The sequence below is a fragment of the Engraulis encrasicolus genome, chromosome 1 (genome assembly GCF_034702125.1).
Source record: "Engraulis encrasicolus isolate BLACKSEA-1 chromosome 1, IST_EnEncr_1.0, whole genome shotgun sequence".
NCBI lineage: Eukaryota > Metazoa > Chordata > Actinopteri > Clupeiformes > Engraulidae > Engraulis > Engraulis encrasicolus.
The window spans coordinates 50,727,273-50,751,897 of record NC_085857.1 but is presented as its reverse complement, the minus strand read 5'-3'; the positions used below and the strand labels follow the sequence as shown (position 1 = coordinate 50,751,897).

The window sequence follows — 24,625 nt, the reverse complement described above, 5'->3', positions numbered from 1 at the left end:
ACACACTCTCTGTGTCTCAAGTGACAGCTCTGAGGTGCTAACAGCTACATTTCCACAACAAAAGGAGTGTCCGCAGGGGGTCCAAAGGGTCAAATGACCCCCTTGTGGGGCTTTTAGGTAAAAAGGTCAATTGACCCCTCCGTGGTAGTTCTAGTGTTAAGTGGTGGGGCTGCATTTACTATATCCTGATTGGTTCACTACAATGTTGAAAATGACCAAAGGACGAGCCCATTTAAATAGTGGGTTGCTCACCAACAGCATCGCCCCATGAAGACTGTCCGTCCACTGGGGAAATACCCTACATGTCAGATTAGCATTCCAGCCCTGACTGGGAGTGTATAGACCCTTTTACTGTTTGTACAGAGATATAACAATATTTGGCTGCAGAATCGACCATGCCCTGCAAATTTGTAAAGAAACTAGCCAGGTTTTTATCTGAAATAAGAAAATGGATGGTCACGATAACTTCATATATGAAGTGGGCGCCACAGACATGGGCATTCCTAATGATGTCCTCAGTCCAGTCGGTACATTTAATTTCTTGTAACCACAAACATCCCCTATTCTTCTGGAACAGCCTCTTCCCTCTCAGAATAGTTTAACAACTGTACTTTTCAGGGTCTCTGTTTTTGAACATGTATAGGCCTCAGGACGGCAGTTCTTCTCTCATTAGGGTCTGCACTGTCTATTTGTGTTTGTTTGTGTTTGAGTCAATGATGCATGCACATTCAGTGATTTCTAGATGGGTCAATACCTGCACTATGAAATTGTAACTGTTTGCTAGGTCCGCCTAAACATGACGTTTTTGAAAGTAATGTATACATCTTAGCCAAGTTGAAATCTAAGAGATAATGAAGAAATTAAGAAAATGGACTATGCTGTGATTCTTAGTCAATTTATGCAGCCATATAGGCCTACCGACTTTCAGACACAATAGTAAGTAGTTCAATGTGCTTCACATAGATAAAAGCAGCTCAATGTAAAACCCCATCAGACTAAATAGTGGTGGTTCTAGATTATTTTTGAAACAATCTAGATTTTCTAGACAATCTAGAGTTTCATTTTATTTTACTTTAGATTTTTTTTGTAAATCACATTGAATTGCATTTGGGTATGAAATGTGACAAATAAAATTGCCTTGCTGTGCCTTGCCTAGATTCATCTCACTATAATCATGTTCATCTAGAGATTAATCTGCATTAGAATGGCTCAATAAGAATATGCGTGCCGTGCTACCTAAGTAAATATAAAACTCAGACTGCCTCTGCAAGTTTTGTAACTTGACATTACCTGTAGCACATTGGCAAATGAATAACATTGTCAATGAGCACCTTGGCATGACATTACATCATGCAGGGCTCTGAATTAACACCAGCCATCTAGCCAAATGCTGGTTGAATTTCTGTTTGTCTGGTAGAAAACAACAATATACTAGCCATGTTGAATAGCCATAGTGAATGCGCGTTTGACTCGTAAGATTCACACCTACGAATCATTTTTAAGTGAAAGTGAAAGCTCAACTGGGGAACTCCAAATCCCACTGTCATTCTGACACAGCACTCCAAAGCACACAAGTTAACACTGCACACAATGGAATTGCATTTATGCCAACTGTGCAAGGGACAGCCGCCAATGACACCCAAAAGGGAGCAGTGCAGTGGTACGGTACCGTGCTCACTGTACATCAGTCATGCACGAGGGTGGGGGAGAGCACTGGTTAATTACTCACCCCACCAACCTGGTGGATCGAGAATCAAACCGGCAACCTCTGGGCTACAAGTATGACGCCCCAACCACATATCCATGACTACCCAATATATGAGCTCCTGAGCACTCAAAGCTTCATGTGTTTTAGTGTGTTCATATTTACAAATGATTATATTTTAAGTTGAAATTGTGTGCTCTGCTAATCATATTTCATGCCTATTGTGTAATGTGTAATGCCCATGCAGATGTGTCAACAACCCCAGAACCAACATCTGCAGGTAAGTGTTATTTTTTTTTTTAAATGCAAAACACAGATTATACGTGAATTGACACAATCATCAATTTAGATACCAAATATTCCAAATGATATAGACTTTCAAATTATTTAAAGAGTCAATCATTCTCTTCAGATTGTGAAACAGTTTTCCTTTATATCCATGTCACAATTACACATAGTGCTTAGTTAAATTACACTCAAGTCAATTCCCCCAATTACAATGAAAGTGTGCCAGTCACTCTCATTGTTGTTAAGAGTTACTTGAATATTAAAGAAATATGAAATGCCACTTGACTACCATGTGTCGACGTATTGGTTGGAATTGTTTTTACCACTATAAAGACCAAGTTCGCAAAATGTAATACATCGTATATGGTGTGGTATAAATACTGTAGTTGAGTTGTCAGCAGATGTAGCACAATTCCTTATGAAGCTAACTATTCTAAGATCTACAAAAAAAGATCTACATAGATTTAAAGATGGGATAGGAGATGTTTTTCTGGCACACTTTTTACCATATCATCTGAAAAACTCCTCATGACGCCATAGCACCCATTGAAATAGAGTGTTTGGAAAAAAAACGAAATCTTTTGGTCCAGTGTAGAGGGCGTAGTCAGAAGAAAACGGCAACCAATAGAAGTAATACTCATCATCACTTCTATTGGTTTCTGACACGTCCATCAACCGCCAGCACTCACCCCTCCTCCCTGCGCGTTCACCGACTCGTGAACTTGACCGACCCCGCCCCCATCATTCATGCACACGCGACAAGGCTCATCATCACTCGGCTAGCAAGGTAACGACAGTTAGCAGCAGGCTGAGCTACTTGGAAACTCTGGTGGCTTTTCCAGAGCTACAGGAATAACTTTGGCTTTTGGAACACTGGACTAACCATGTCAGGATAACATACTCCCTTGGATTATAGTCATCGGACTCGCAAGACCAGACTCCAACACGGGCTGAAATGGGGCCTGACACTCTTGGACACAGATGTCGGCTACGGCAGCGGCTTCAAATACGCTTTGGTGACCATATTTCTAATCGAGAGGTGAGGTAATATATTTGTCTGTATAATATTTTGTTTAGGACACAGTGGTGTCTTTTTTAAGCAAGTATCCATTGAGAGGGGTCAGAGGATTAGCTCAAGCTCCAACATATCTAGCTGCTACCTTGCTTAACATAGCTGCTACCTCAATCGCTTTTTTTGTGTTTTTCCCCCCTGTGGCATTTATTCTGTGCACATGAACACATTTTCAGAATTGCTCTGTGTAACTCAGACGGTTACTCTTGTGTGTTTTGCTACTAGTTGTGCGAACGAGCCAGACAAACCAGCTGGGAGGACAGAAGCACCCCTTCTCCATCCGCGTTCAGTAACTGAATACGGATTCACCCCGTAGTAACCTGCCATGTTTACGCACACATTACTTTGACCAGCAAAGCCCATGTCTTTCTAGTGGTTTACAAAAATATATCGTTTGCATGGTTTGCTTTGGTACGTCTCTGTTGTATGACGCTGGTAATAGTAGCAAGCACAAGCACAACCTGTTCGCCGCTCCAGCATTGCAAAATAGATTGCCTTGGGTTTTCAAATGTTTACATGATTGTGAGTGTAATGTTAACTCGCTGATGTCGTTTTTGAGAAGACAGTAGTTTTGCATTTGATAAATACCACCTAATGACCATGACGGCTACACGGCAGATCTTTATTGTGATGGCTACACTGAATGATCACATGGAGATGCCGGTACATTATTTGTTTTACCCTGGTTATATTGAAATGTTCTGCTTTGTCCATTCCAAGGTTGTGGTGTTTTCCATAGCTGTTCCTTGCTCCTGTATCACAACATATCAAGGCTGCCAAGTAAATGAAGAATGAATCACCGCACACTGGTAGTTTATTTTATTCATGTTTGTGGGTGTAATTTCGTCCAGTTGCAGATACTACTATCCTTTTTGGAATGATCTGCCTTTGAAAAACAATCTGACAAAAGCGAACAGATCCTGTAGTTGTAATTGATACACTAGACTAAATTATCATATTCCTATGTGTGCGCGCGCACGCGCCAAGTTTTCAATTCAACACACTGGGACACTTTTCAGTCTTTGAGGTTGCTGGAATCAACACAGACTACCTCCATGCACCTTATCAGAACACTTTGCATGTTTTTTGTATACTTGTCCCCTTTGTGTATTGCTGCTAATATTTCTCTTTCTAGGTTCTGTTGGTTGCATGCAGATTGTGCCAGATGATTTATATGTCTATGGTCTAAGCATGGGCTCTGTGCTAATATGCAATTTGTGCTCTTTTTTCCCTCAGGTCAACAGCAGACAGGGTCCTTCCACAACCACATACTTATGCCAGTAAAAGCTACAGCTTTTCTCCTCCGATCCAAGAAGCCTGGACTGCAGTCACCATCTCAACACACCAACCAAGAGAAAGGCGGATGGCTCAATTCAGTATGTAGTTCTGCAAATATTCTCAAAGGTCTTCACAGCCCCCCATGGTGCTGAATGCATTTACATGTATTTGTGTAAGGTAAAAACAATGCTGATTACAGAACATAACTTGGGCCATGAATGAAATTTGAGGTAGCAGCCAGCCATCACCTGATGGTGAGAGGTGGTCCTAAGATCAGAGAGAAGCAGGTTGAAATCCCATCCTTACCTCTCCCTACCTACACCTCCATCCACAGCTGAAGTGCACTTGAGCAAGGCACACAAGTCCACTTTGGTCCTGGGACTGTAGCCAACACCCTGTAAAACCCTGCTGTGTAATTTGATGTAATGAAGCCCTAATATAGTCTAACATATTGCTTGTTTCAGATATGGAAAATTGCACAATAAAAGTTCCAGGACATGAAGGCTGCATACTGTGAACGTCAACCGTCCTTCAGGGCACCGTCCTGCGCAGAAGACTTTCTACCCTAAGAGGGATGGCTGACCGCAGACACTCACAACCAGGTGAGCCCAGATAAAGGAGTTATTTTTGGTGTCCCTGCCCCAACAACCCAGGTTACTTGCATTTAAAATGTCACTGGAGCTACTGTCAGATATGTGATTTCTAATTCTGTTTATCTTTTTACAGCACAGACGCCTCCAACCTCAGACTAGGCCCTTCACAGTTGCTGCACTTACCCACCTTCCCAGAGTTTTTGTGTGGTAATGACAACTGTAAATATAGTATAAAGTAATGTATCTAGTGTCATGTGTAATACATTGTTTAAATTGTCCATAAATTTCAATGACAGTAAATATTGGTGGACACAATTTGACTGTGTGGCTTTTTTTTATATTCATTCTCTGACTGAAAATGCATGGTTACATAATTTATATATTCCACAAAACCACAATCAGAAGATTATTTGACAGGTTGCATTTATTTTCTATGTATGAAAAAAAAACAATGGTAACAAGACAAACGTGGTTCCAAACCAAAAAGGTGAGATGTATAAATGTACAGATGAATGCTCCTACAGATAATGAAAAATAATAAAACTCTGCACACTGCCGATTTGTGTGTTTTATACCGTACTCTGTATAAACCTTTTATATTGCTCTAGTGGAGCAGGGTAACCCTGGCTTATCCTGGGTATTGTACTGTGTATTACAACGTCAGCCCTGTTCAAGTGCCCCATACTGTCTGTAGGCTGCATGCCTGAAGAGACCGTTTGTCTCACCTGGTCCTACATCAGCCCAAAGTCTTCCATCAAAACTGAGAACACCACAGCATTTCCTTTCAATGTTCATGGGCATCTCCTTACAGATTGCGCAGAGGCGCCAGGTTGGTTGTGCTACTGGGCTGTGACTGAGGACCAGATGTCATGTGCCAGGTCGAACATCAAACTGGGGTCACGGGTCAGGGCTGCAGTAACCGATGGGATTGCTTCAAATTCAATGATTGAATCAAGGCCTGCAAAGCAATAAATACATTTTATGTAGTGCATTTTCTATTTGATGATGGGGACTAAATAACTCTATTGACAATAAGACCAATATGGACATAAGCAATCATTATTGTGTATATAAATAAAGATGTGCCAATTGTATGCATACAACGTTTTCAGACAATTTCTTACAAACTGGTGTTGTGCCAGGGGTTACACAGATGTATGAAGTAGATGGGCTTTTATGGATGTACTTGAACTACCACTGGTGTTGTGTACCTACAACCATGTAATATCACACTACTACTCATAGGAGTAGAAATATTGTAAATGGTTATCACAACAGGTGTACTCGTGTAGCCTACTCGTGTTGCGATATAGAGTACATCTGTTGTGATAACATCCATTACAATACTTACACATCTGGAGGAATACAGCAGTGTCAGGACAATGTTATTGTGGGATGAATGTACATCCTTACAGTTAGCAGGGCGTCAATTCTGTTGGAGTCTCCCTAATCAATACCCCCGACCTCTGCTGCGTCTATCTTCCTCCTCCTCCATCTCTGGCCATCGGTCCTACTGGGCTGTTAGGTCGTGTGATGGGCCAGGAAAGTCAGAGCTGGAGCTCTCGTGGTCGTGGAAGGTCTAAAGCATATGAAAATATCGTCAGCCAAAACAATTTCATTAGCGTTGATCAGTTCGGTTGTTTTTCTTTACTCCCTCTGTCCCTGTGTCTGCGCGTGCGACAACCCAAGTGAAATCTGAAGTCATAGCCTAAAACACTACGGATTGTGGTGTCGGGTATATATAAATACAATAGTAAAATGTATACTGCTGTACACATCTGTCAAAATAAATCCATGTGTCAGTACTGTAGCTACTGGCTACTGTCTAGGGATGACGGTATAGCATCTGTCATCAGTGTTAGGAAGTTAGAATGAGATATCTAAGTAACACGTATCAAGTCAAGTTCAATAACTAATCTAGTATACATCTACTGTCATCAATATTTCTTGAAATGGCAACCATGACGGCCTGTGCGTTTATTGTGATGTTGAACATTCTTACCTTAGCCGGAGACAGTGCCATGGCTGGAAGTTAGCTTGGCTAATCGATTTGTCGAGGCTTCTAGCCCGCCCCCGCCTCGTGAGCTCTCGTGGGTTCCCGGGATAATCCGAACACTTGACAGACTGCATGCGCGTTCATGTGTTTTGAAGGCGTGGCTTTGATGGGAGGGCTGAAGGGAGAGGCGGGCTGTGTATTTTCAAAAATATAGCTCACAGGAACCGTTTTTCAAAGATCTCCAACCCTACCTTTAAAAGAGGTCCAGTTGCTTAGAGATAAAAAAGTAAATAATGTAATAATGAAATAAAATTCAGTAACGTAATAACTGACATAATTAGCTGTGTCCTTGACCATTTTTGTTCCAAGTTGCTCTGGCAAAGCCAGTTCTCACCCTTGAGACGAAAACACCGGCCTGGGGTCAGGCTGTCCAGATGACCTGTAACATCTCCACTGAACACCTGGGTGGGACGTTCACCCTACGGCAGCAGTCTGGGTCGTACAGAGAGGCAAAGCAGGGATCAACATCTGCTGTTGATTTCACCATCCCTCAGGCTTATGGTAGCCACTCGGGATCCTACGACTGCCAGTATGAAATAACAGTGAATGGTCGTCTCTTCAACTCCACTCTCAGCAATCCTGTCAACTTCACAGTTAAGGGTGAGATTTGCGATTTCTTGTGTACTTTTTTTCAAATACTATGGGTGCTGATACCCATTTTTCCCAACAATTGTGAGGTTTTTCCTCAAAACAAATCTGAGGTTAGCAAAAAACAATTACTACAGTACCCCCCAAAAAACATTTGAGTAATTAATAATGTTACACTTTTTTTCAGCTCTGACCAACCCAAACAAGGAGGTATGTCCCAGCCTTGGCTACCTTCATGCATACAATTCGAAATATCACATTCTTCACATTCACAATTTTTTTCACACAAACATACACTTTTAATCCTCAGCAACTCATAGACGTGATCAAAAACATGACAGAAGACACGGTGTTGCAACCTAAAGTAAGTACTTATACTTCACCTCAACAGATGATGTTTGGTTGATCTGTATTCTTTCATGCAGGTCATTAAAGATTGAGTTGTTGGCAAATAAATGTCATTTTTGTAGCTTAGAGACATTTCACCTGGCCAATTCAGGAGATGGATTCTCTACTGGCCAGTTTGGAAACCTCCCAGGATCACTAATCCTGGTGTGAACAAAATCAGTGAAGGAAAAGGGCATTTGTTGGTCATCTTCATTTGTTTGGTAATTTTGTAATTTATAACGTGTGACTGTGCTGGACACTTTGAAGACAGCCCAGGATTACTAACCCTGGTGTGAAGTGAACAAAATCAGTGAAGCAATGAAGTATTCTTGTGTGTCTGAAAGTATCAATACTATGGGGTATTTGCTGGTCGTCTTCATATTCTTTGAAGAATAACTTAACCATGTTTACTCTGAACATGGAGTAAACGGTCTCACTCAAAATGGAGAGGTTTCAACCTATCTACTTGATGCTTCCTTATGTAGCATGACCAGGTGAACTGACAAAAATATTATTTAATCAATGAACCGACTACGCCACCAGAGGGCGCTAAAGTCCCTCTGGAAATTGAATTACTCACTAGTGCATCAAAGCACGCAGGTTCGTAAGGAACGACAGAGACAGGATTACAGGGAACAATTACTTTCTTATTTTTAATACGTCAGGAGGTATAAAATACAATGTTATTTAAGACCATAAAATAAACAAAACGTACATTGGTGCGGGACAGGTAACCACACAATAATGAGTTGGCTTAGGTTTCCCCTTTTGAGTAGCTTCAGAAAAAGTTAACACGATGTAACACACAGCACAGCACAGCAAGCACATCTAGTTGAATATAGGCATGCATGGAAATAAATCATTAACACAGCACACAAAGTTACACTCGGCATAGGGCCTGAGCACTGCACGTGAGAAACTACTGTAGGGTGGTCCTACTGACCAGTTACAGGTGTGTGGTGTACCCGACACGGCCAACACACAATACATCAATACAATAAGAAACAAAACAGAAATCAAACGTACATTAACCAAACAAAAGAAATAGAACACACACGTACACACGCATTCACACACACTCGACTGAGAGTCCCAGCGCTCAACGCGCGTCACCAAACACACTCTCCAACCGCACTCCACGGACAGTTCCAAAGCGCGCACCGCGCGTCAAGTCTCCACACGCACACACTCGTACACAATACTTGTCGGGAGAACAAAAACAGCAGCGCGTCAAGGGCCGTCGGCCCTACATATGTTGATCCCAGGCTACCTGCAGACAGAAGGCATTGGGGGAAAGTATGACTAGGCAGCCTACATATTTAATAATTAGAAGGCAAATGGTGGAGAGTGTAACATACCCGATCGCCTACGCCGACAGCAGCAAGGGCAACAGCAGTAAAACGGACAGGCTAGGTACAGCAGCTGCCTGGAACAAGATGAGGGCATGCAGCCAGTGAGAGGAATGTTTACGATTAAAATATAACCAGTCGTAGGGACAACGGGGGCATAGCCTACCGGGAGAAGTTGAGAGAGAATGCCCACGCCAGCACTTCAGCAGAAACTCAAGCGGTTACGCTCTTGGTCAGAAGACGCACCGCAGGACCAAACAACCCCACGAGGGCTTCCACATCCCCGGGGAATACAGATGCCTACGGGCACGGGCTCTCCAGTGACAACAGAACACAGAGCCAAATGATGATCGACCAGCCGCCCCCAAAATGAAGCAGGTGTAGCACTTTTAAAAGAAACTGAAATCTTAGCAATTGGTGCTCCTCACTCACATGACACACCGCGCCACAGCCAATTGCCGCTGTGGCTTAAAGGCACACGCACCAATATGCTACATTAAGAAGTGCCCCTTCAACTAGGGAGACCAAATACATTTTTACAACCTGTTTTATGACGTCTGTGTGTCCCAATTTTTGTGTTTCCTCCCGTCCTTTGCCTTGTGCTTCTGGCCTCGAGATGTGAAGCAAACGTCATTGACACAAACTAGAGTGACAGTTGGTTGTGTTTCCGATATCTGCGGCCGCCATATTACTCCAGATTACATTGCACAGCAAATTAACTGTATTGCTGTAGCCTAATGTTGGGGAAATTTGCGTGCAATTTGTGTGATTTGGGGTTTACATCCCAGTCTACGTGATGCACATTAACTGACTATATGAAAGTTATAGTCAAGTCTCCTGATAGTCTACAACGTTAAGTTATGGTGATGACTCATTATTGGAGCGAGGTAATGAAATGCGAGCATCCTTTCCAAAACATAAAACTGTTGTTAGAAGCTGAGTTAGTCTGAAGTGAGATGGCAGCTCTGGGGTCTGTTTCTCGAAAGTGTCTTTGCTATCGTCATTAGCAAAGTCCTTCGTAAGAGCGACTTAACTCTCTCTCCCCAAGGGTATGGTAAGGGCCAAAACATACCCAGGCGGAACGGAACGGTCGCGGGACGAACACGGTCTTTCTGCTTAGTTTCGGCCGCCTTGTTTTTCTCTGCCTTTCACACTGACAGCATCGGTGTGCGCGGCCAGTCCTATTCAAAACCCTCCCCACAGCGAAAGCTAGCATGCTACTTTGCCATTCATTTGAATGAGACACCGCCGGTCGCCGGCGTGAAAAATACGCTCGAGTTCTATTTTCCAAATGCAGCGCGGCGTTGGTGTGTAAGGACAGATATGTTTCAATGTATTTTCACCGACGCCGGTAAAAAATGCGGCTGTTCTGCGCACTCTACCGCCCTGGTGTGTAAGACCCCTAAGGCGGTTTTCAAGACGGTGTTAAAGGGACAGTTTGGTCAATTTCAACATGCAGTTGTAATGCTCACACTACCCTGGACTTGTCAGTGCCTGAGATTTTTTTTTCTTCTTCTTCAGCCATTTCCGAGATCCTGGTCATTGTAATGGGGGCAGCTCTTTGTTTACATTTCAAAAAAACATTTTTATTTATTCCCAAAAACATCCAAAATGTTATAAAACATCAGCAGACAACTAGCAAACAGCAGTACCTTTTGGGAAAATATTTGGAGTTGGCCTATGTTTCATTTTTTAAAAATGTAAACAAACGCTGCCCCCATTAGAATTGCTCATATCTAGGAAAGGGCTGAGCCGAAAAATGTGGCATCACCAGGTACTGACAAGTCAAGGGTAGCGTGAGCAATACAACTGCATGTTGAAATTGACCAAACTGTCCCTTTAAGACGGTCAGCGACGACAAGAATCGAGAAACGGACCCCTTCACCCTGACTTCGGCCTAGTATTTAAAGTGGTGGTTCGCTATTTTAGACATTAAGCCCTGTTTGTGTGACTTCTGGGGTGAAGTAGAGATGTTCTCATCATAATTTTGACATTTGGTGCTGAACGGAGCATTTGGGTATTCAAGACTGCAGCCCCCCCACCTTTACATTGACTCCAATGAAGCACTCAAGCAATCGATCATAAAATGGCATTAAACTTTCGTTTGCAGAGACATGAAACTCACCGAGTGGTCAAAGGTGGGCAGCGATACGTTGGCTCGAAAATCACTGCGAAATACGCTTCCAGAGAAGATATATTATCATTATTGTCCGTCTTCATTGATTGTATTGGCTTGACTAGTATTACTGCGCGCGACCGGAAATGGGGGTGCGTTTGTTTACGTTACTATCTATGGTTTGTATGCAAGCTGTATTTTTTGTAGCCAGTCCCGCTCAAAGATAGCCGTTCTACCTCGCTCCTTGATGTCTACACAAACAACACACTATCGCTACCTACTGGCTGGATGTCTACTATTCAACAGCGTCTGGGGAAAAATAGGTCCGCCAAATGCTAAACAACAGTTAGAAGGCATATTTCGCTGCAATTTTCGGGTCAATTTATCGCTGTCTACCACTGACCACACGGTGAGTTCCATGTCTTCTCAAACAAAAGTTTAATGCCATTTTATAATCGATTGCTGGAGTGCTCTATTGGAGTCAATGTAAAGGTGGGGGGGCTGCAGTCTTGGATACCCAAATGCTCCGTTCAGCACCAAATGTCAAAATTGTGATGAGAACATCTCTACTTCACCCCAGAAGTCACACAAACAGGGCTTAATGTCTAAAATAGCGAACCACCACTTTAAATGCCGACTTGATTGTTTTCTCCATGGAGGCGGGGAGTCAGCGACAAAGAGGCTTGAGACAAGAGGGCTTACTCACGTCATAACAGCGTAGTAGGAAATGATGGCGAGGGGAGTACGGAAATGTTATTCACTGTGGAACAGGTCATAGGACAGCGTGAATGTCTGTCAGCTGTCCTTAATTACCCCCAGCAATTACTGCTGACCAACAGCTGCCGTTACTTGGCCACAAATTACGGAGTACGAAAATGGCATCCATCGTGGATGGATGACCAATGACCATGCGCAAGGGAGTTAATTTTCCATCCACTCGTGTCCTCAGGCAACGCCCCCGTACTACACCGTGGCCAATGCATTCCCCGCCATGAGATTGTTCTTTCTCTTGAGTTTCTTTGGTCAGCGAGTTGAAGAGATGGGTGCTGCGCGAGGATGGTAGGTTGGATAGTTGAGGGGAGGGGCTGTCCCGGAAAATACGGACAATTTGGTCACCCTACTTCAACATCATCCCTTTTGATGATGCTTTGTTCGCCAAAGAGTTTTTTCTACAATTCCTCAGCACTTGGAGATTTTCCTCACTTCAGATAGAGTAAAACGTTTTGTGCTGCAGGAAGTGGAGTCTCTGCTGCAGAGTTTGGAGACCACCCTGCCCGAGGTGTCTGAGGGGGCCAGTCCGGAGGAGTTGGTGGCTGCAGCCAATAACGTGCTGGACTCCTCAGAGAAGCTGGTTGGGACGCTGGTGAAGCCGACCCCAACGCAGAGCAGGAAGTCAGTGAAAACCAACACCACAGGTGCATCGAAGACTCTCTTTCATGCATCGCTGCCATATTGTCACTCTCCTTTATCTTTCCTCGGAGTAGGGAATCAGTCAGCGAAGACTATCTTTCATGCATCGCCCCCTTTGTCTAACTCTCCTTTACCTTTCCTCAGAGCAGGGAGTCAATCATTATCAAAACCACTGGTGTAGTCTCTTTCATCCATATCCCACTCTCTCTACCTCTCCCTCAACTTCCCTCAGAGCAGGGATTCAGCCAAGACCATGCAGCAGGTGCCGCCTCTTTCATCCATACCCATAGGTGTAAACACACTCCCTGTCCTGCATCTTTGACTCTTCCTCTACCTCTCTTTCCTTCCTCTACCTCTCTTTCCTTCCTCTATACTCCCTCACCATTGTTCAGAGCAGGGAGTCAGGCTAAACAAAAACAGTGCAGCCAAGTGCAGTCAAATTCTCTTTCACTTATCTCTACAGTTCTCTCAAAACGTAGGGTGGACTTATCTTTAAAAGACAACTGGGATGATATATTGTATTTTTTCTTCTTCTTCTTTCAGATGTTAACACGTTTGCCATTGGAAAAAACACCACTGAGAAAGACATCTCCAAAGTTGAAAATGAAAACATAATGTTGGATATAGACCTCATAGGCATTGCAAAAAACAACAATGGTGGGTATAGCTTTTGAATCATTGGGGTATATTGTGCACAGGTGGTATCATGGAGTAATCGGTTGCAGTTACTGTGGTAATGTCAGATCTAACTGAAGTAGCTAAATGTTTTTCCTGTCAGGATCGGCAGCTGTTGCCTTGACAACCCTCAAGACGATGAGTTCCATTTTGCACGCAGACTTTTTCCACTCCATCAATGCCACAGTGAAGACCATGATGTCACCTGTTTTGTCAGCCTCCCTGCCCAAAACCCACAACAAAGCATTAAAAAGCCCAGCTAAATTCACAATTAAACACAGTCAGGTCAGTAATCCAGACAATGCTACTGTATGTTACTGTAGGACAATGATGTAGTAGGTCTATCAGTATGGCCCCATTTTGCCTTACATGCAAAGTCTTACTTTGTTCTTACTACACAGATTCAAATTGAATAAGAATTAAGCCAGTCAGACTCATTCATTTATTACTGAGAGGTTTACGTAATAGATTAAGACTTGGTCGTTGCAATTTTGGTGACATTAATGTGATAACATAGACTCTGCAAAAAGGGGTTAAACAGGTTTTTCATCTGATTTATCGAAAAGGGCTAAACTAAAAAAACAAAAAAACAACAACAACAACATGTGTTGTTGGGCACTGACAAGTGAAGGGTAGCATGAGAAAGACAATAACATGTGGAAAATGGTAGACATTCTTTTTTAAACCTCTATCTATCAAAGCCTCTGAATGTGGCTGGACAAAGCAAACATCAATAATTCTAAAAAAGAAAAAAGCCTTGCAGTCATGATAGCCAGGCTATGTCAGTCAACCAAATCAAGCTCAATTCTGTAATTACAGTCTCTCTTGAATTGAGCTCCAATTCTACAACTGGCAACAAGTTTAGAGGGATTGAACGTCTTGAATTAAATGCTATTGACTATTTTCCTTGTCCCCAGGAGGCGGATCCACTGGGCCAGATGTCCTGTGTCTACTGGAATGGCAGCGCCTGGTTGGTGGACGGCTGTGATGTGACCGACACCAACTCCACCCACACCATCTGCACATGTGTGCACTTCTCCACCTTCAGTTTGATCATGCAGACCGAGCGCCCTCCAGAGGTGAGTAAGATTAATGTCCTCCTTGATATGCATACAAGGGACATGGAGTGCGTTACAATATGCGACCTTGCCTCCTCCACTTGTGCTGGTCTCCTTGTACCAGGAAGTAATATGTCATGATGACATCACTGACCACAGCATTATAATTCAATATCTTGCAAAAGCTCAATTGTAAAGCCTTCTTCTCATTTGCAATTGGGACGGTGAATGAAAAACAGTCCCTCAAAAGTTGTTGTGGCTAGGCCGACAGCTGGGAAACTCTACGATTTCTCCACGGAGGAGGGGCCAGGAGGCGGGGCGAGGAAACAAGCACAAGTGCAGGATGCAAGGCCGCATATTGTAATGCACTCATGGTGTTCAGCCTTGTGCCTTCAGACTTACCCATGTACAAATAATAAAGTCTATTGTGCTTCAATGGAGAGGGGTAGTCAGCAAGACATCTGGTGTTTGATATCTATGACAAGTTCTCCTCTGTGGTAGCAAGCATGAGGGAAGGTTTTGGATATCAACAGCACAGTCAGCAAGACAAATGAATGGTATGCAGTTACAGTTTCTGTATGTCAAGTTATGTCTGGTGTATCTATAATCTTGACTGCACAAGCAGAGATGTTGAGGGTAAAAGTAAAAGAGAGGTCAACTTATGTTAAGACAAGCACACTGGCTGTAATGGCTCATATAAGTTACCTGTGTTTGAAGGACACTGTTTTGTTTCTTAACTTTTACTTATACATTTGACACCTTTGCGTACATGTAGCCGATAACATTATGGAGCTGATGAACATGGTATGTACATGATGAGACCTTATTGTCCTCTTCATATGTCCATGTGTAGCCAGAACAGGCAATGACGCTTTTGAACAGGATCCTTGTGGCTGTTGGCTTGGGCTCCCTGACCCTGGCGTTGCTGACCTTTGCCCTCTGCCATAAGAAGACTACCGTGGCAACTCCAGCTCGCGTGAACCTCTGTGCCAGTCTGCTGCTGTCCCATCTCCTCTTCCTGCTCGTGCAAGAGTTCATCCACCTCATCAGCCCTCACAAGGTGCTTAGAAACGTATGGTTCAGCAGCCTGGGAAATTAAAGAAAATATATTATCTATCATTAGACGTAATATTCTGTCAAGCTTAGTTTTTGGATCTTGACGACACCACCCTGTACCCAGTTGTGACAGTATATTCCAAAGCACAAATAGATTTCAAATCAGCATGTTGGTTCTCTGTGCAGGTGGTTTGCTCAGTGCTGTCAGGAGTCCTCCACGTCCTGTTCCTCAGCTCCTTTGCTTGGATGTTCCTGGAGACCATCTGGCTCCTGCGCTCAGTGCTGAGACTCAAAGAATTCAGATCCGCCCAGAACAGCGGACCTCACTGGGGATATCAGTGTCTGGTTGGTTACGGAGCTCCCTTTGCTGTTGTTGCCATTTCAGCAGGGCTGGTGCCTGAGGGTTACGGGAGTGACAAGTAAGCAATATTTATTCATGATTTCAAAAAGAGTATCCAGGAGCATATTCCACAAGTTAACCTTCAACAATGATACACCTGCTAATAATGAAAACGAAGGCGCCAGGCTCTTCTTTTATATGATTTAAAACTCCCTAAAGGTTAATTTATCATAATTTACCACTGAACTGGCCTATTGGAATGCCCCTCTGGAATTGTAAACTAATAAACCGAACAACTGCAGTGGAATGATGCGGAATGATGTGGAATTGTTTATTAAAGCGGCAGTAGAACTATCTGTGTTGTAATGTTCAATTTACAATGGCTATCAGCCAATCACAAAACATAACTGAACAAGTAGGTCTTTGAATAAGAATATAAAGTAATAATTGTAGCCTTGCCTATCTGGTCTTGGTCTTTAGGTGCTGGTTGAAATTTGACAACGGTTTCATGTGGAGTTTTCTTGGTCCTGTGTGCTGTGTGCTTGGGGTATGTTGGGTTTGATTATACAATACTATACTGTATTTATTTGTCTATGCATATATTTTAAATGTATTCATTCAATGTATTAAATGTACTCACATTTATTATTATTATTATTATAATTGTTAGTTAATTATTAATCTGCGGTGGTGGTTCAGGTGGCAGAGGAACCGTTCGGCAACCAGAAGGTTGCAGGTTCCAGCCCTGCTCTACCTGACCCCATCGATGTGTCCTTGATCAAGATACTTAACCCTAAGTTGCTCCTGGTGGCAGGGTGGTACCCTGTGTGGCAGCCATTGCCACCGGTGTGTGAATGTCAGTGTGAATGGGTGAACGTTAAGCACAGCATTTGTTTAATATTTTACTGGCACTTGAGGATTAAACTGTGTATAGTCTCATGTATGTAGGCCTATGTATTTCTGACTTGCCAGACCTGTGTAGTACCCATTTAGTTTCGCAATCATTCTATGTTCATCTTTTTGAAAATCAAAATAAATTAGTCTAAAATACAGCTGTCACAAAAGAAGACTAAACCTGTTCCCAGTTCATAAAAGAAGACCAGACCTGTGTGTCGAGACCTGTGTGTGTAATTTGTGCATCTCTTCCACTGTTTATCCAAACTAGATGAACACCATCCTCTTCTTCATCATTCTCATCTACCTGCGCAGCGCCATATCAAAGATGCAGCATGCCAATGCCAAACTAAACAGGTGATCATAAAAACATTTTTTTTGGCGAAAGTTAAGAAGTAATTTCATTTCTCATTTCATAATCAACTGTTAAAACATGCTCCATGCTGTTAGAGCAAAACCACTTCCTCAGCCATGTTCTTTTTCCTCCATGTAGAATATATCATCAATGTTCGTTTCTTCCTTGTAGAATGTTAGTGTTTAGAATGCATCAAGAATGTTTCTTTCCTTCACGTACTGTAGAATCTTGGCGTTAATGAAGAATGTCCTTTTCCACCATGCAGAACATTGGTGTTTAAAACCCTCATGCAGTCAGTGATCATTGGTGCTCCCTGGATTCTGGGATTCTTTGTCACAGACAACAAGGCTTTGGATATCGTCTTCCATGTCCTCAGCAGCCAGCAGGGCACCTTCATCTTCCTGCTACACTGTGTTCTCAACCAGGAGGTAACAATTTTCTATAGACCCTTTGCTATTGGCATTGTTTTTTCAAAAGGTTGACAAAGAGCTGTTTTGTGTAGTTGCCATGTGGGCTTTTTCCTCTTTTGATGCTACTTTGATGCTATTTATTAATTATCCTCAACTCTTTTGCTTTTGTAATTTAATTTAATTTGGTAAAACTGTCAATTCAGACCGGAGGTTATTTCCTCATCCATGTCTCTATTTATCCCCACTTGTTTCCTCCTTCCATATCAAATAAAGGAACACAAGCCTATTCAAAATATGCATACAAATAAATCTATAACACATGTGTATGTCACATCATCATTGAATTAGAGACCTAACTATTCAGGTGGCACTGCTGCTGCTGACTGTACCCCTGCTGTTTATCATGACATATTATTGTTGATATTTACTTACCAGCACACACATGTCTGTGTTCTGTTTGTCCAGGTGCAACGGGAGTTCTGGAGCCGGTTCAGGAAATAATTCCACGTCCAGGTTCAGTAGTAAACACTAAGTTTGCCTTTGGATAACACCAGACTAACTCACAAGTGAGATTTCTCGTAGGAAAGGTATGGCTTACGATAGCCCATGGCTGTCAATTGGTCATTACAAATGTATCATTAGACATATACTTTGCCCATACTCAATTATGTCAGTTGTATTCTAAAGTCTTAAGTTAAGCTAGAGCAGTGATTCTCAAAGTGTGGTCCGGGGACCACTGGTGGTCCACAACAGAGCTCAGGTGGTCCGCGAGAGGAATTCTACTTTTCCAAGACAAGCTAGCAGTAGGCTATATTTGTAAACTAATTACAAACCTAAACATAGCTGAAGTCTTATTTTCACCACAATAACACAGGCTTGTAATAAATAAAAATTAAGTGAAATTAGCAGTGTCAAATTAGCACCTGTCAACTGTTAATTTAGTTGACAGGTGGTCCCTGAACATTTTACAAGGGACCAAGTGGTCCTCGGTCTGAAGAGGTTTGAGAAACACTGACCTAGAGGAAGATTAAAAGCAGTGAATATGTACATGCTAATTATGTACTTTGTAATGGCTTCGCTCTCTTAGTAAATGAGACCAGAAGGCTATTAGTGGTTTTAAAATTGTATGTTGACAAAGCCGGTTTTATCGCTTAACTTAATTCTTGGCTTTTTCATTATTGTGGTTTTATTCAGAGGTAAGGAGCAAACATTTTCCTTGTGAAAATTCAATAGCCAGTAGGCAATTGCCTTAATGTGACTACCCTAGTAAAATAAAAGAGGCGTAAAAAATAGTTTTCAGGACTACCATGTTCATAACCTTGGATCGCCAGAGGAAAGAAGCATCTGCTGTCTTTAAAGGGACACTGTGCAGGAAATGGTCAAAAGAGGTACTGCAACTATGCTGCTCATTGAAACTGGGCTGCCTATTGCCAACTTTGATCTTAACATGAAATGTTAAGTATGTATTAAGTAGTATGGTCCAAGTACAGTCATTTTTGGAAACTCAAAATGGCTATTTTTGGAAACTCAAAATGGCAGACCATGGAGAAGATCCCCCTTTTCATGAAAAGTGCAATGTTTCCTGTCATAATGAATACTTAGAATTTGATGGTGGTGGTAAGTATTCATGAAAAAGGTAACATTAGTGAATCGGCAGCGTGAATTCTGGAAATAAACAACTAAAAATCTCACACAGTGTCCCTTTAACTTATAACAGCATAATCTCTTTTCAGACTTTAGTTTACTACATTATCTATGTTCTGGATGGAAATTGCCTTTGATCCCTATTTGGGGATGTGGTTGTGGATTTAACTTTTAATCCTCCCCTGCCCCCCCTTGTCCCATGATGGTGGTACCCTGGGTTTGGAACCATTCCAGCCCTGATCCCTTGTTGCCCCTATTGGCCTAACTAGACATAGAAAATTCCATAGACTTTTGTTGCAAGCACTGTTTGATTATATTTTAGTAATGCTACAGATAATTTGTGTAAGTATTTTAGTAGACTCATGTTTTGTACTTCATTTAGGGTACTCTATGTTCTTTTTTCTATACTTTGTACTATTATGTTTATATTATGTAATAAATTCCTGATTTTGTGTGCCATTCGTTGCCTCTGCTAGCAGTCATAGAGATTTCAGTTCATGGATTGTATGTACTTTCGTCTATTTTCTTTTATGTGTGGTTGATCCCTGTCACTGTTGATGTAAGAATAATAATACTCAGTTAATATCTTATGTTTAATCACTTAGGGCGGAATTCTCCCACCCGCGTAAGTCAAAAAAAAAAGCGCAACAGCGCCTCCAAGCTGATTCAAGTCAGTGATTAAGCGGGGCTTACGCAGGATATGATCAGTTGCGCACTTTGGGTGGGGCCAGGCCAAAATCAGGGTGTTTCTCATGTAAATCAATCCTAAGCGTATTCTCCCGTCCACTTACGCACCTTTTCCTTTACGCGCATCGAAGGGCTGTAGTAAGGTCAAGCGCCACTATGAGGTAAAATGTAATATTGCATTTGATGCTCGCTTGGCATTTTGAGCATGTTACACGGTAGGCCTATGCTTTGCTGATGTTCCTTACCGTCAGCGTGGGTCCAAATCGAAATTCATTCACTGTTCCATTAACTGTGACAAAATATCACCAGCTGCCCAGAGCATGTTCTCATATCGAAGAACTTCCAAACAAAAACAATTAATGAATTAATCAGTTTGAGGATCATCATCTTGTGTCCACGGACGGTAACCAAAACCAAAAACACCTCGTTGCACCATGCGCAAATTGACAAGGCACTTCAGACTAAAGACTGACGTTTCAGTCGTCCAAACAGCCACCCAAAGTATGCCTATTCATTTTCATTTTTACTATTCACCATTTTTTACTATGTTGTGGTTTTTATTGCAACTCCTAACCTTTTGCGATTTATTGGAACTCGTGCATATGTGATGAAGCCTGAACTGATGCCCGACATACAAAGCCACGACCTACAGAGGTAGGTTACAGGTTGTCCTATCTGTTTTTGTACGACACAAAATATTTCCCGTATCTCATTATAACTAAACGTAAAAAGGTAGGCCTACATATCAGAGCATGTCTTTGGCATCAGCTGCGTGTTTAAATCCTGGCTTGGCGTTGCATGTGTAACAGTGGCACGTTTACAGTTAATTAAATTCAACTCAGCTCTTGCACGACTACGCCACCTAGGGTGGGGGAAGACAACCTAGGAGTGAAATTACCCCCCAAATTAGTAAACCAGGACACAGGTTCGGAGCACTCTTAGGCAGGAGTTTATTCTCTTTTCACAAATACAATAGTCATACAGATCAATAAAATATACATCCAGGTCATTGAGGTCAGGTGTGCAAATATGCAGTGGTGATGCAAGGGACAAATAGTAATACATTAGAAAATACAATATGAATGAATTGCATTCGACAATATTGCACTGATCCCTATTAGACACCCACAGGCGGGTCGTTATGTGGAGCAATATGGCCACTGGCCACACACACACACCACGCATACACACGCACGGCACCTTTGCGAGAGAGGAAGGGAGGCTACACTCAATCGTACGAACCGCCCCCAATACGGGGGAGACAGGGCAATGGTGTCACTCTTAAAGGGGGGGGGGAAAGCTAGGCTTAGGCTAACCAATAGCAGCACGGTTGAAAAGGGATAGATAAAGACTAGGGAAAAGGCCACACAAAATAAACACACACAATAAAGTACTCACACGAAATAAAAAGAAAACACACATCTACTACTACTACTACACACAGCAAAATAGTAATAGTCACCCAAGTGCACACAGCAATGGAAAAGTGAGGGAATCCACCACCCGGAGACCGGCGCGCTATGGCAACTCCATACCTATCCAGGGAGGAGAAAAGAGAGGGACACTCAAAAGCGAGAATGACACGTACTAATGTATTACACAATTTGCATACACAGTGATGACTAGATGCAACTTAACTTTCGTGTAGCAAGAGAGAGGGGAGAATACACCGCCGTAGGTTGACTGAAGGGGGTGTACACTTGCCTCCTGGTGCCGTGCCTAGAGGATGATAACCACACACGCATACAGACGCAGACACACACGCACTCACAACACACACAGGTAACTAGACCTGCGCAGTGCGCAGCGAGGAGGCTGGCGTCCCAAGAAACGGGCCCGAAAATAAAAATAATAATAATAAATTAAACCAAACAAAATCAGGACGAGCAGGTGGAGCCAGTCGGAACCGGCGCAGAGTGTGACGGCAACAAAACAGCAGCCTCCGAGGAGTGTAGCTAGCAATCCCACGGCGTCAGAGAGGCACCGCTAACCCGATCATGGATCCGTGGTTCGGAACAATCGCAATTTGGACCACACACTGAGGAAAGTGAGGGTAGATTTAGTGACTAAGGTCATCGTTACCATCGGAGCAACAACATCAACGTAGCATAGGCCAGCTTACCATCCACTGACTGCAGTCAGGTACCCAGGGGCCAACCACTGTGGCCACTCCAAAGCCGGCAGTAAGCACCACGAATCAGGCCTGCCACAGGGCACAGATGATGGGGCAACACACCAACCAAGGAGGTACACACCGGTGCAGTAAAGGCAGCGCAAATTGAACGCCAGTTCACAGCAGAGTGCAGTTCCACGCAAGAATGGCTAGAAGTGGAATGCAGTCACATAATCAGGTCCGTAATTCAGACAATACGGCGATCGGACACATCATAAAGTATGAATGTTAAATGCCTACCTGAAGGTACCAAATCTACCGGATAATGATCACGGCTAGCAGCAGCTCACGCGCCAGCCGGCGTCCTTTGCCGGCAAAACAACAGCGGGGCGGAAAGAGAGACCCACGTCACGTCCAAAAACTACATTTATCAACATAAAAGTCCTGCCAGTAATGGGCCAGCCAATCACAGACAAAGGGCCAAAATCAGTCAGATTGAGGGGTGTAGACCAATCTGTCACACATGCATGACCAATTCATTTCCATGTGTGCGACAGCATATAAAGTCTCCGTTTTTTTCCGATTTCCTTGTTTGTTCTTCAGCATGCATGTAAGTGTCATATACTGACGGACAGCTGGGATCCACATATTTCCAATGATATTAATGTCATGTTACTGTACAGAGAAGCGGAGAAGCGCTTTTAAAAGTCAGCAAATACAATGTGGCTGTTACTGTGGAAATTCAGAGGCAATGATCAGCCTTTTAAATCAGTTTTTATTTTCCGGACTTTAGGCAACACACCAAACTCCTTTTTTAACCAAACGTTTCATCGTGTTTATTATTTCAATCAACCTGTTGCGCACCAAAACGCTCAGCTCAGTTCCCGCCAAAGGTACACATTGCGTTTCCGTCTCAATATCTCACCTCCACTACTCGCCTTGTGTTTGTGAAAATGAGGTTAGATTTTGAGATGCTTTTGCACGAGGACTTTTGGCACGTCGTTCTAAATTCAAAGTTAAAGTTCAGTTTTGGATCTCAATGGACTGCCGAGGTTTTCACATGGTTAATCTGAAAATCCATGCTCCGTGGTTTCTTTGAAACCACAACTGATGAAGTCGGGGAAGACTCATCCCCCCATTTAGCATATTTCACGCCCATGTTGGGCTACGCGCTGTTTTTAAGTTAAGCGCAGAGTTAAGCGCGAGGGGTGTGGTCATATTTCAGAGGGGAAAAAACGCGTAGGATCAAAGCGCATAAAAAGTGTGTGCGTAAAACCGACTTAAGTGGAGACGGGAAAATTCCGCCCTTAATACGTAATCATGTTGGATTAAAAAGACTTTGGTTAAAACTGTAATTTGATATGAATATACATGTTTGCTTTAGTTCATTAAAGATGAATGGAATAAATAAATGCCAATGTTCTTGCTTATTTGTGCCCTGAAATGTACACTGACTTAATATACTGAATAGAACCCGGTATTGAGAGATAGAACTTCTCAGAATTCCAGAATGTCAGAATCAGAGCTTTACATACAGTATGTGATCAGGTAAACTTACACATGGCCATTTTAACATAACCTCCTAAGGCGCGCACACATGTCACCAAAGGTACGTCCTAAGGTGCGTCACACACACTTGCCCACTGGTCTACTACGTCATAGACTTCTACTCGTCCAGAACAGTTGGCTCCCCTCAGACAACCTAATAGAATGCTGTAACTGAGAGAGAGAGAGAGAGAGAGAGAGAGAGAGAGAGAGAGAGAGAGAGAGAGAGAGAGAGAATAATATTGTGTACAGTGAAGTAAGGATAAGGAATACACACACAGGGCTAGATCTGGCATACAAGCCATTTTCCAGCTGGGTCGACAGTCCTCAGGGGCCGATGCTAATTTCGTTTGTGTATTTGTTTTTATTTTCTTACAGACTGGCTCTGAATTTATATGGGCCAGTCCAGTGGCGTGAGCTACTAATAACTAATAATCGAGGCTCTACATTAACACCTGCTAACCAGCCAAATGCTGGTGCTAACACTGCATGAAAAGAGGAATATGTGGATGAGTTTTGCACCTTAAACTGCCTCATACCTCAAGCCACAGCATTTGCGGCTCCCCCATGCCCCCCTCCCATCCCCTTCTTAGGAGAGCCTTTAATATGTAAATGCCAGTGATCAGGTCGGGAGCTGCTACAGTCAATTTCAAGTGGGGTGGGGTGGGGTGAGGTCAGGTGGGTGGGAGGGAGTGGGGGGTCGGCAGGCCTGTTTCTAGGATTTTGGGGTCCCTAGGCAACGGGATTGTTGGGGGCCCTAGGGCATTTTTTGGCCTTTTACTAAAATGTGTGTGTGTGTGTGTCTGTGTGTATGTTTGTTCACGCTGCCCAGTGGTGTTTTTCAGAATCACTAACCATTAAACCAGGGGTAGTGAACCTATGTCTCGAGGGCCCTTGAGGCCGTTTTATCCGGCCCCCTGATATCATTATAATGTTTTGCAACTTCACATGAAATAGGCCTATGACATATTTTGCAGGCCTAAAGGAATCTTAGAAATTACATTTC

General features: G+C 42.9%; 1 protein-coding gene and 1 long non-coding RNA gene across 4 annotated transcripts in view; both read left to right on the top strand.

The window, feature by feature from the left end:
- Nucleotides 1-2,840: 2,840 nt before the first annotated feature.
- On the top strand, nucleotides 2,841-5,241 carry LOC134454048 (uncharacterized). Of its 2 annotated transcripts, XR_010035784.1 has the most exons (6): nucleotides 2,841-3,032; nucleotides 3,291-3,380; nucleotides 3,786-3,874; nucleotides 4,302-4,441; nucleotides 4,808-4,945; nucleotides 5,070-5,241. It is a non-coding gene; the product is annotated as an uncharacterized LOC134454048 (long non-coding RNA). The 2 variants fall into 2 exon arrangements; XR_010035782.1 differs by lacking the exon at nucleotides 3,786-3,874.
- A 7,465-nt stretch (nucleotides 5,242-12,706) lies between these two features.
- LOC134454022 (adhesion G protein-coupled receptor E3-like) overlaps nucleotides 12,707-24,625 on the top strand; it is a 54,506-nt gene continuing 42,587 nt past the window's right edge. Inside the window, exons 1-10 of one of the 2 annotated variants that reach the window (XM_063204775.1) lie at nucleotides 12,707-12,847; nucleotides 13,386-13,499; nucleotides 13,621-13,802; nucleotides 14,435-14,596; nucleotides 15,429-15,635; nucleotides 15,818-16,050; nucleotides 16,452-16,518; nucleotides 17,137-17,222; nucleotides 17,486-17,648; nucleotides 18,096-20,264. In XM_063204775.1, the coding sequence (XP_063060845.1) occupies nucleotides 13,457-13,499; nucleotides 13,621-13,802; nucleotides 14,435-14,596; nucleotides 15,429-15,635; nucleotides 15,818-16,050; nucleotides 16,452-16,518; nucleotides 17,137-17,222; nucleotides 17,486-17,648; nucleotides 18,096-18,131 (1,179 nt within the window). In that variant the 5' untranslated portion in view covers nucleotides 12,707-12,847; nucleotides 13,386-13,456 and the 3' untranslated portion in view covers nucleotides 18,132-20,264. Of the gene's footprint in view, nucleotides 12,848-13,385; nucleotides 13,500-13,620; nucleotides 13,803-14,434; nucleotides 14,597-15,428; nucleotides 15,636-15,817; nucleotides 16,051-16,451; nucleotides 16,519-17,136; nucleotides 17,223-17,485; nucleotides 17,649-18,095; nucleotides 20,265-24,625 lie in introns of those variants that run through there. The other variant, XM_063204767.1, reaches the window with a different exon arrangement.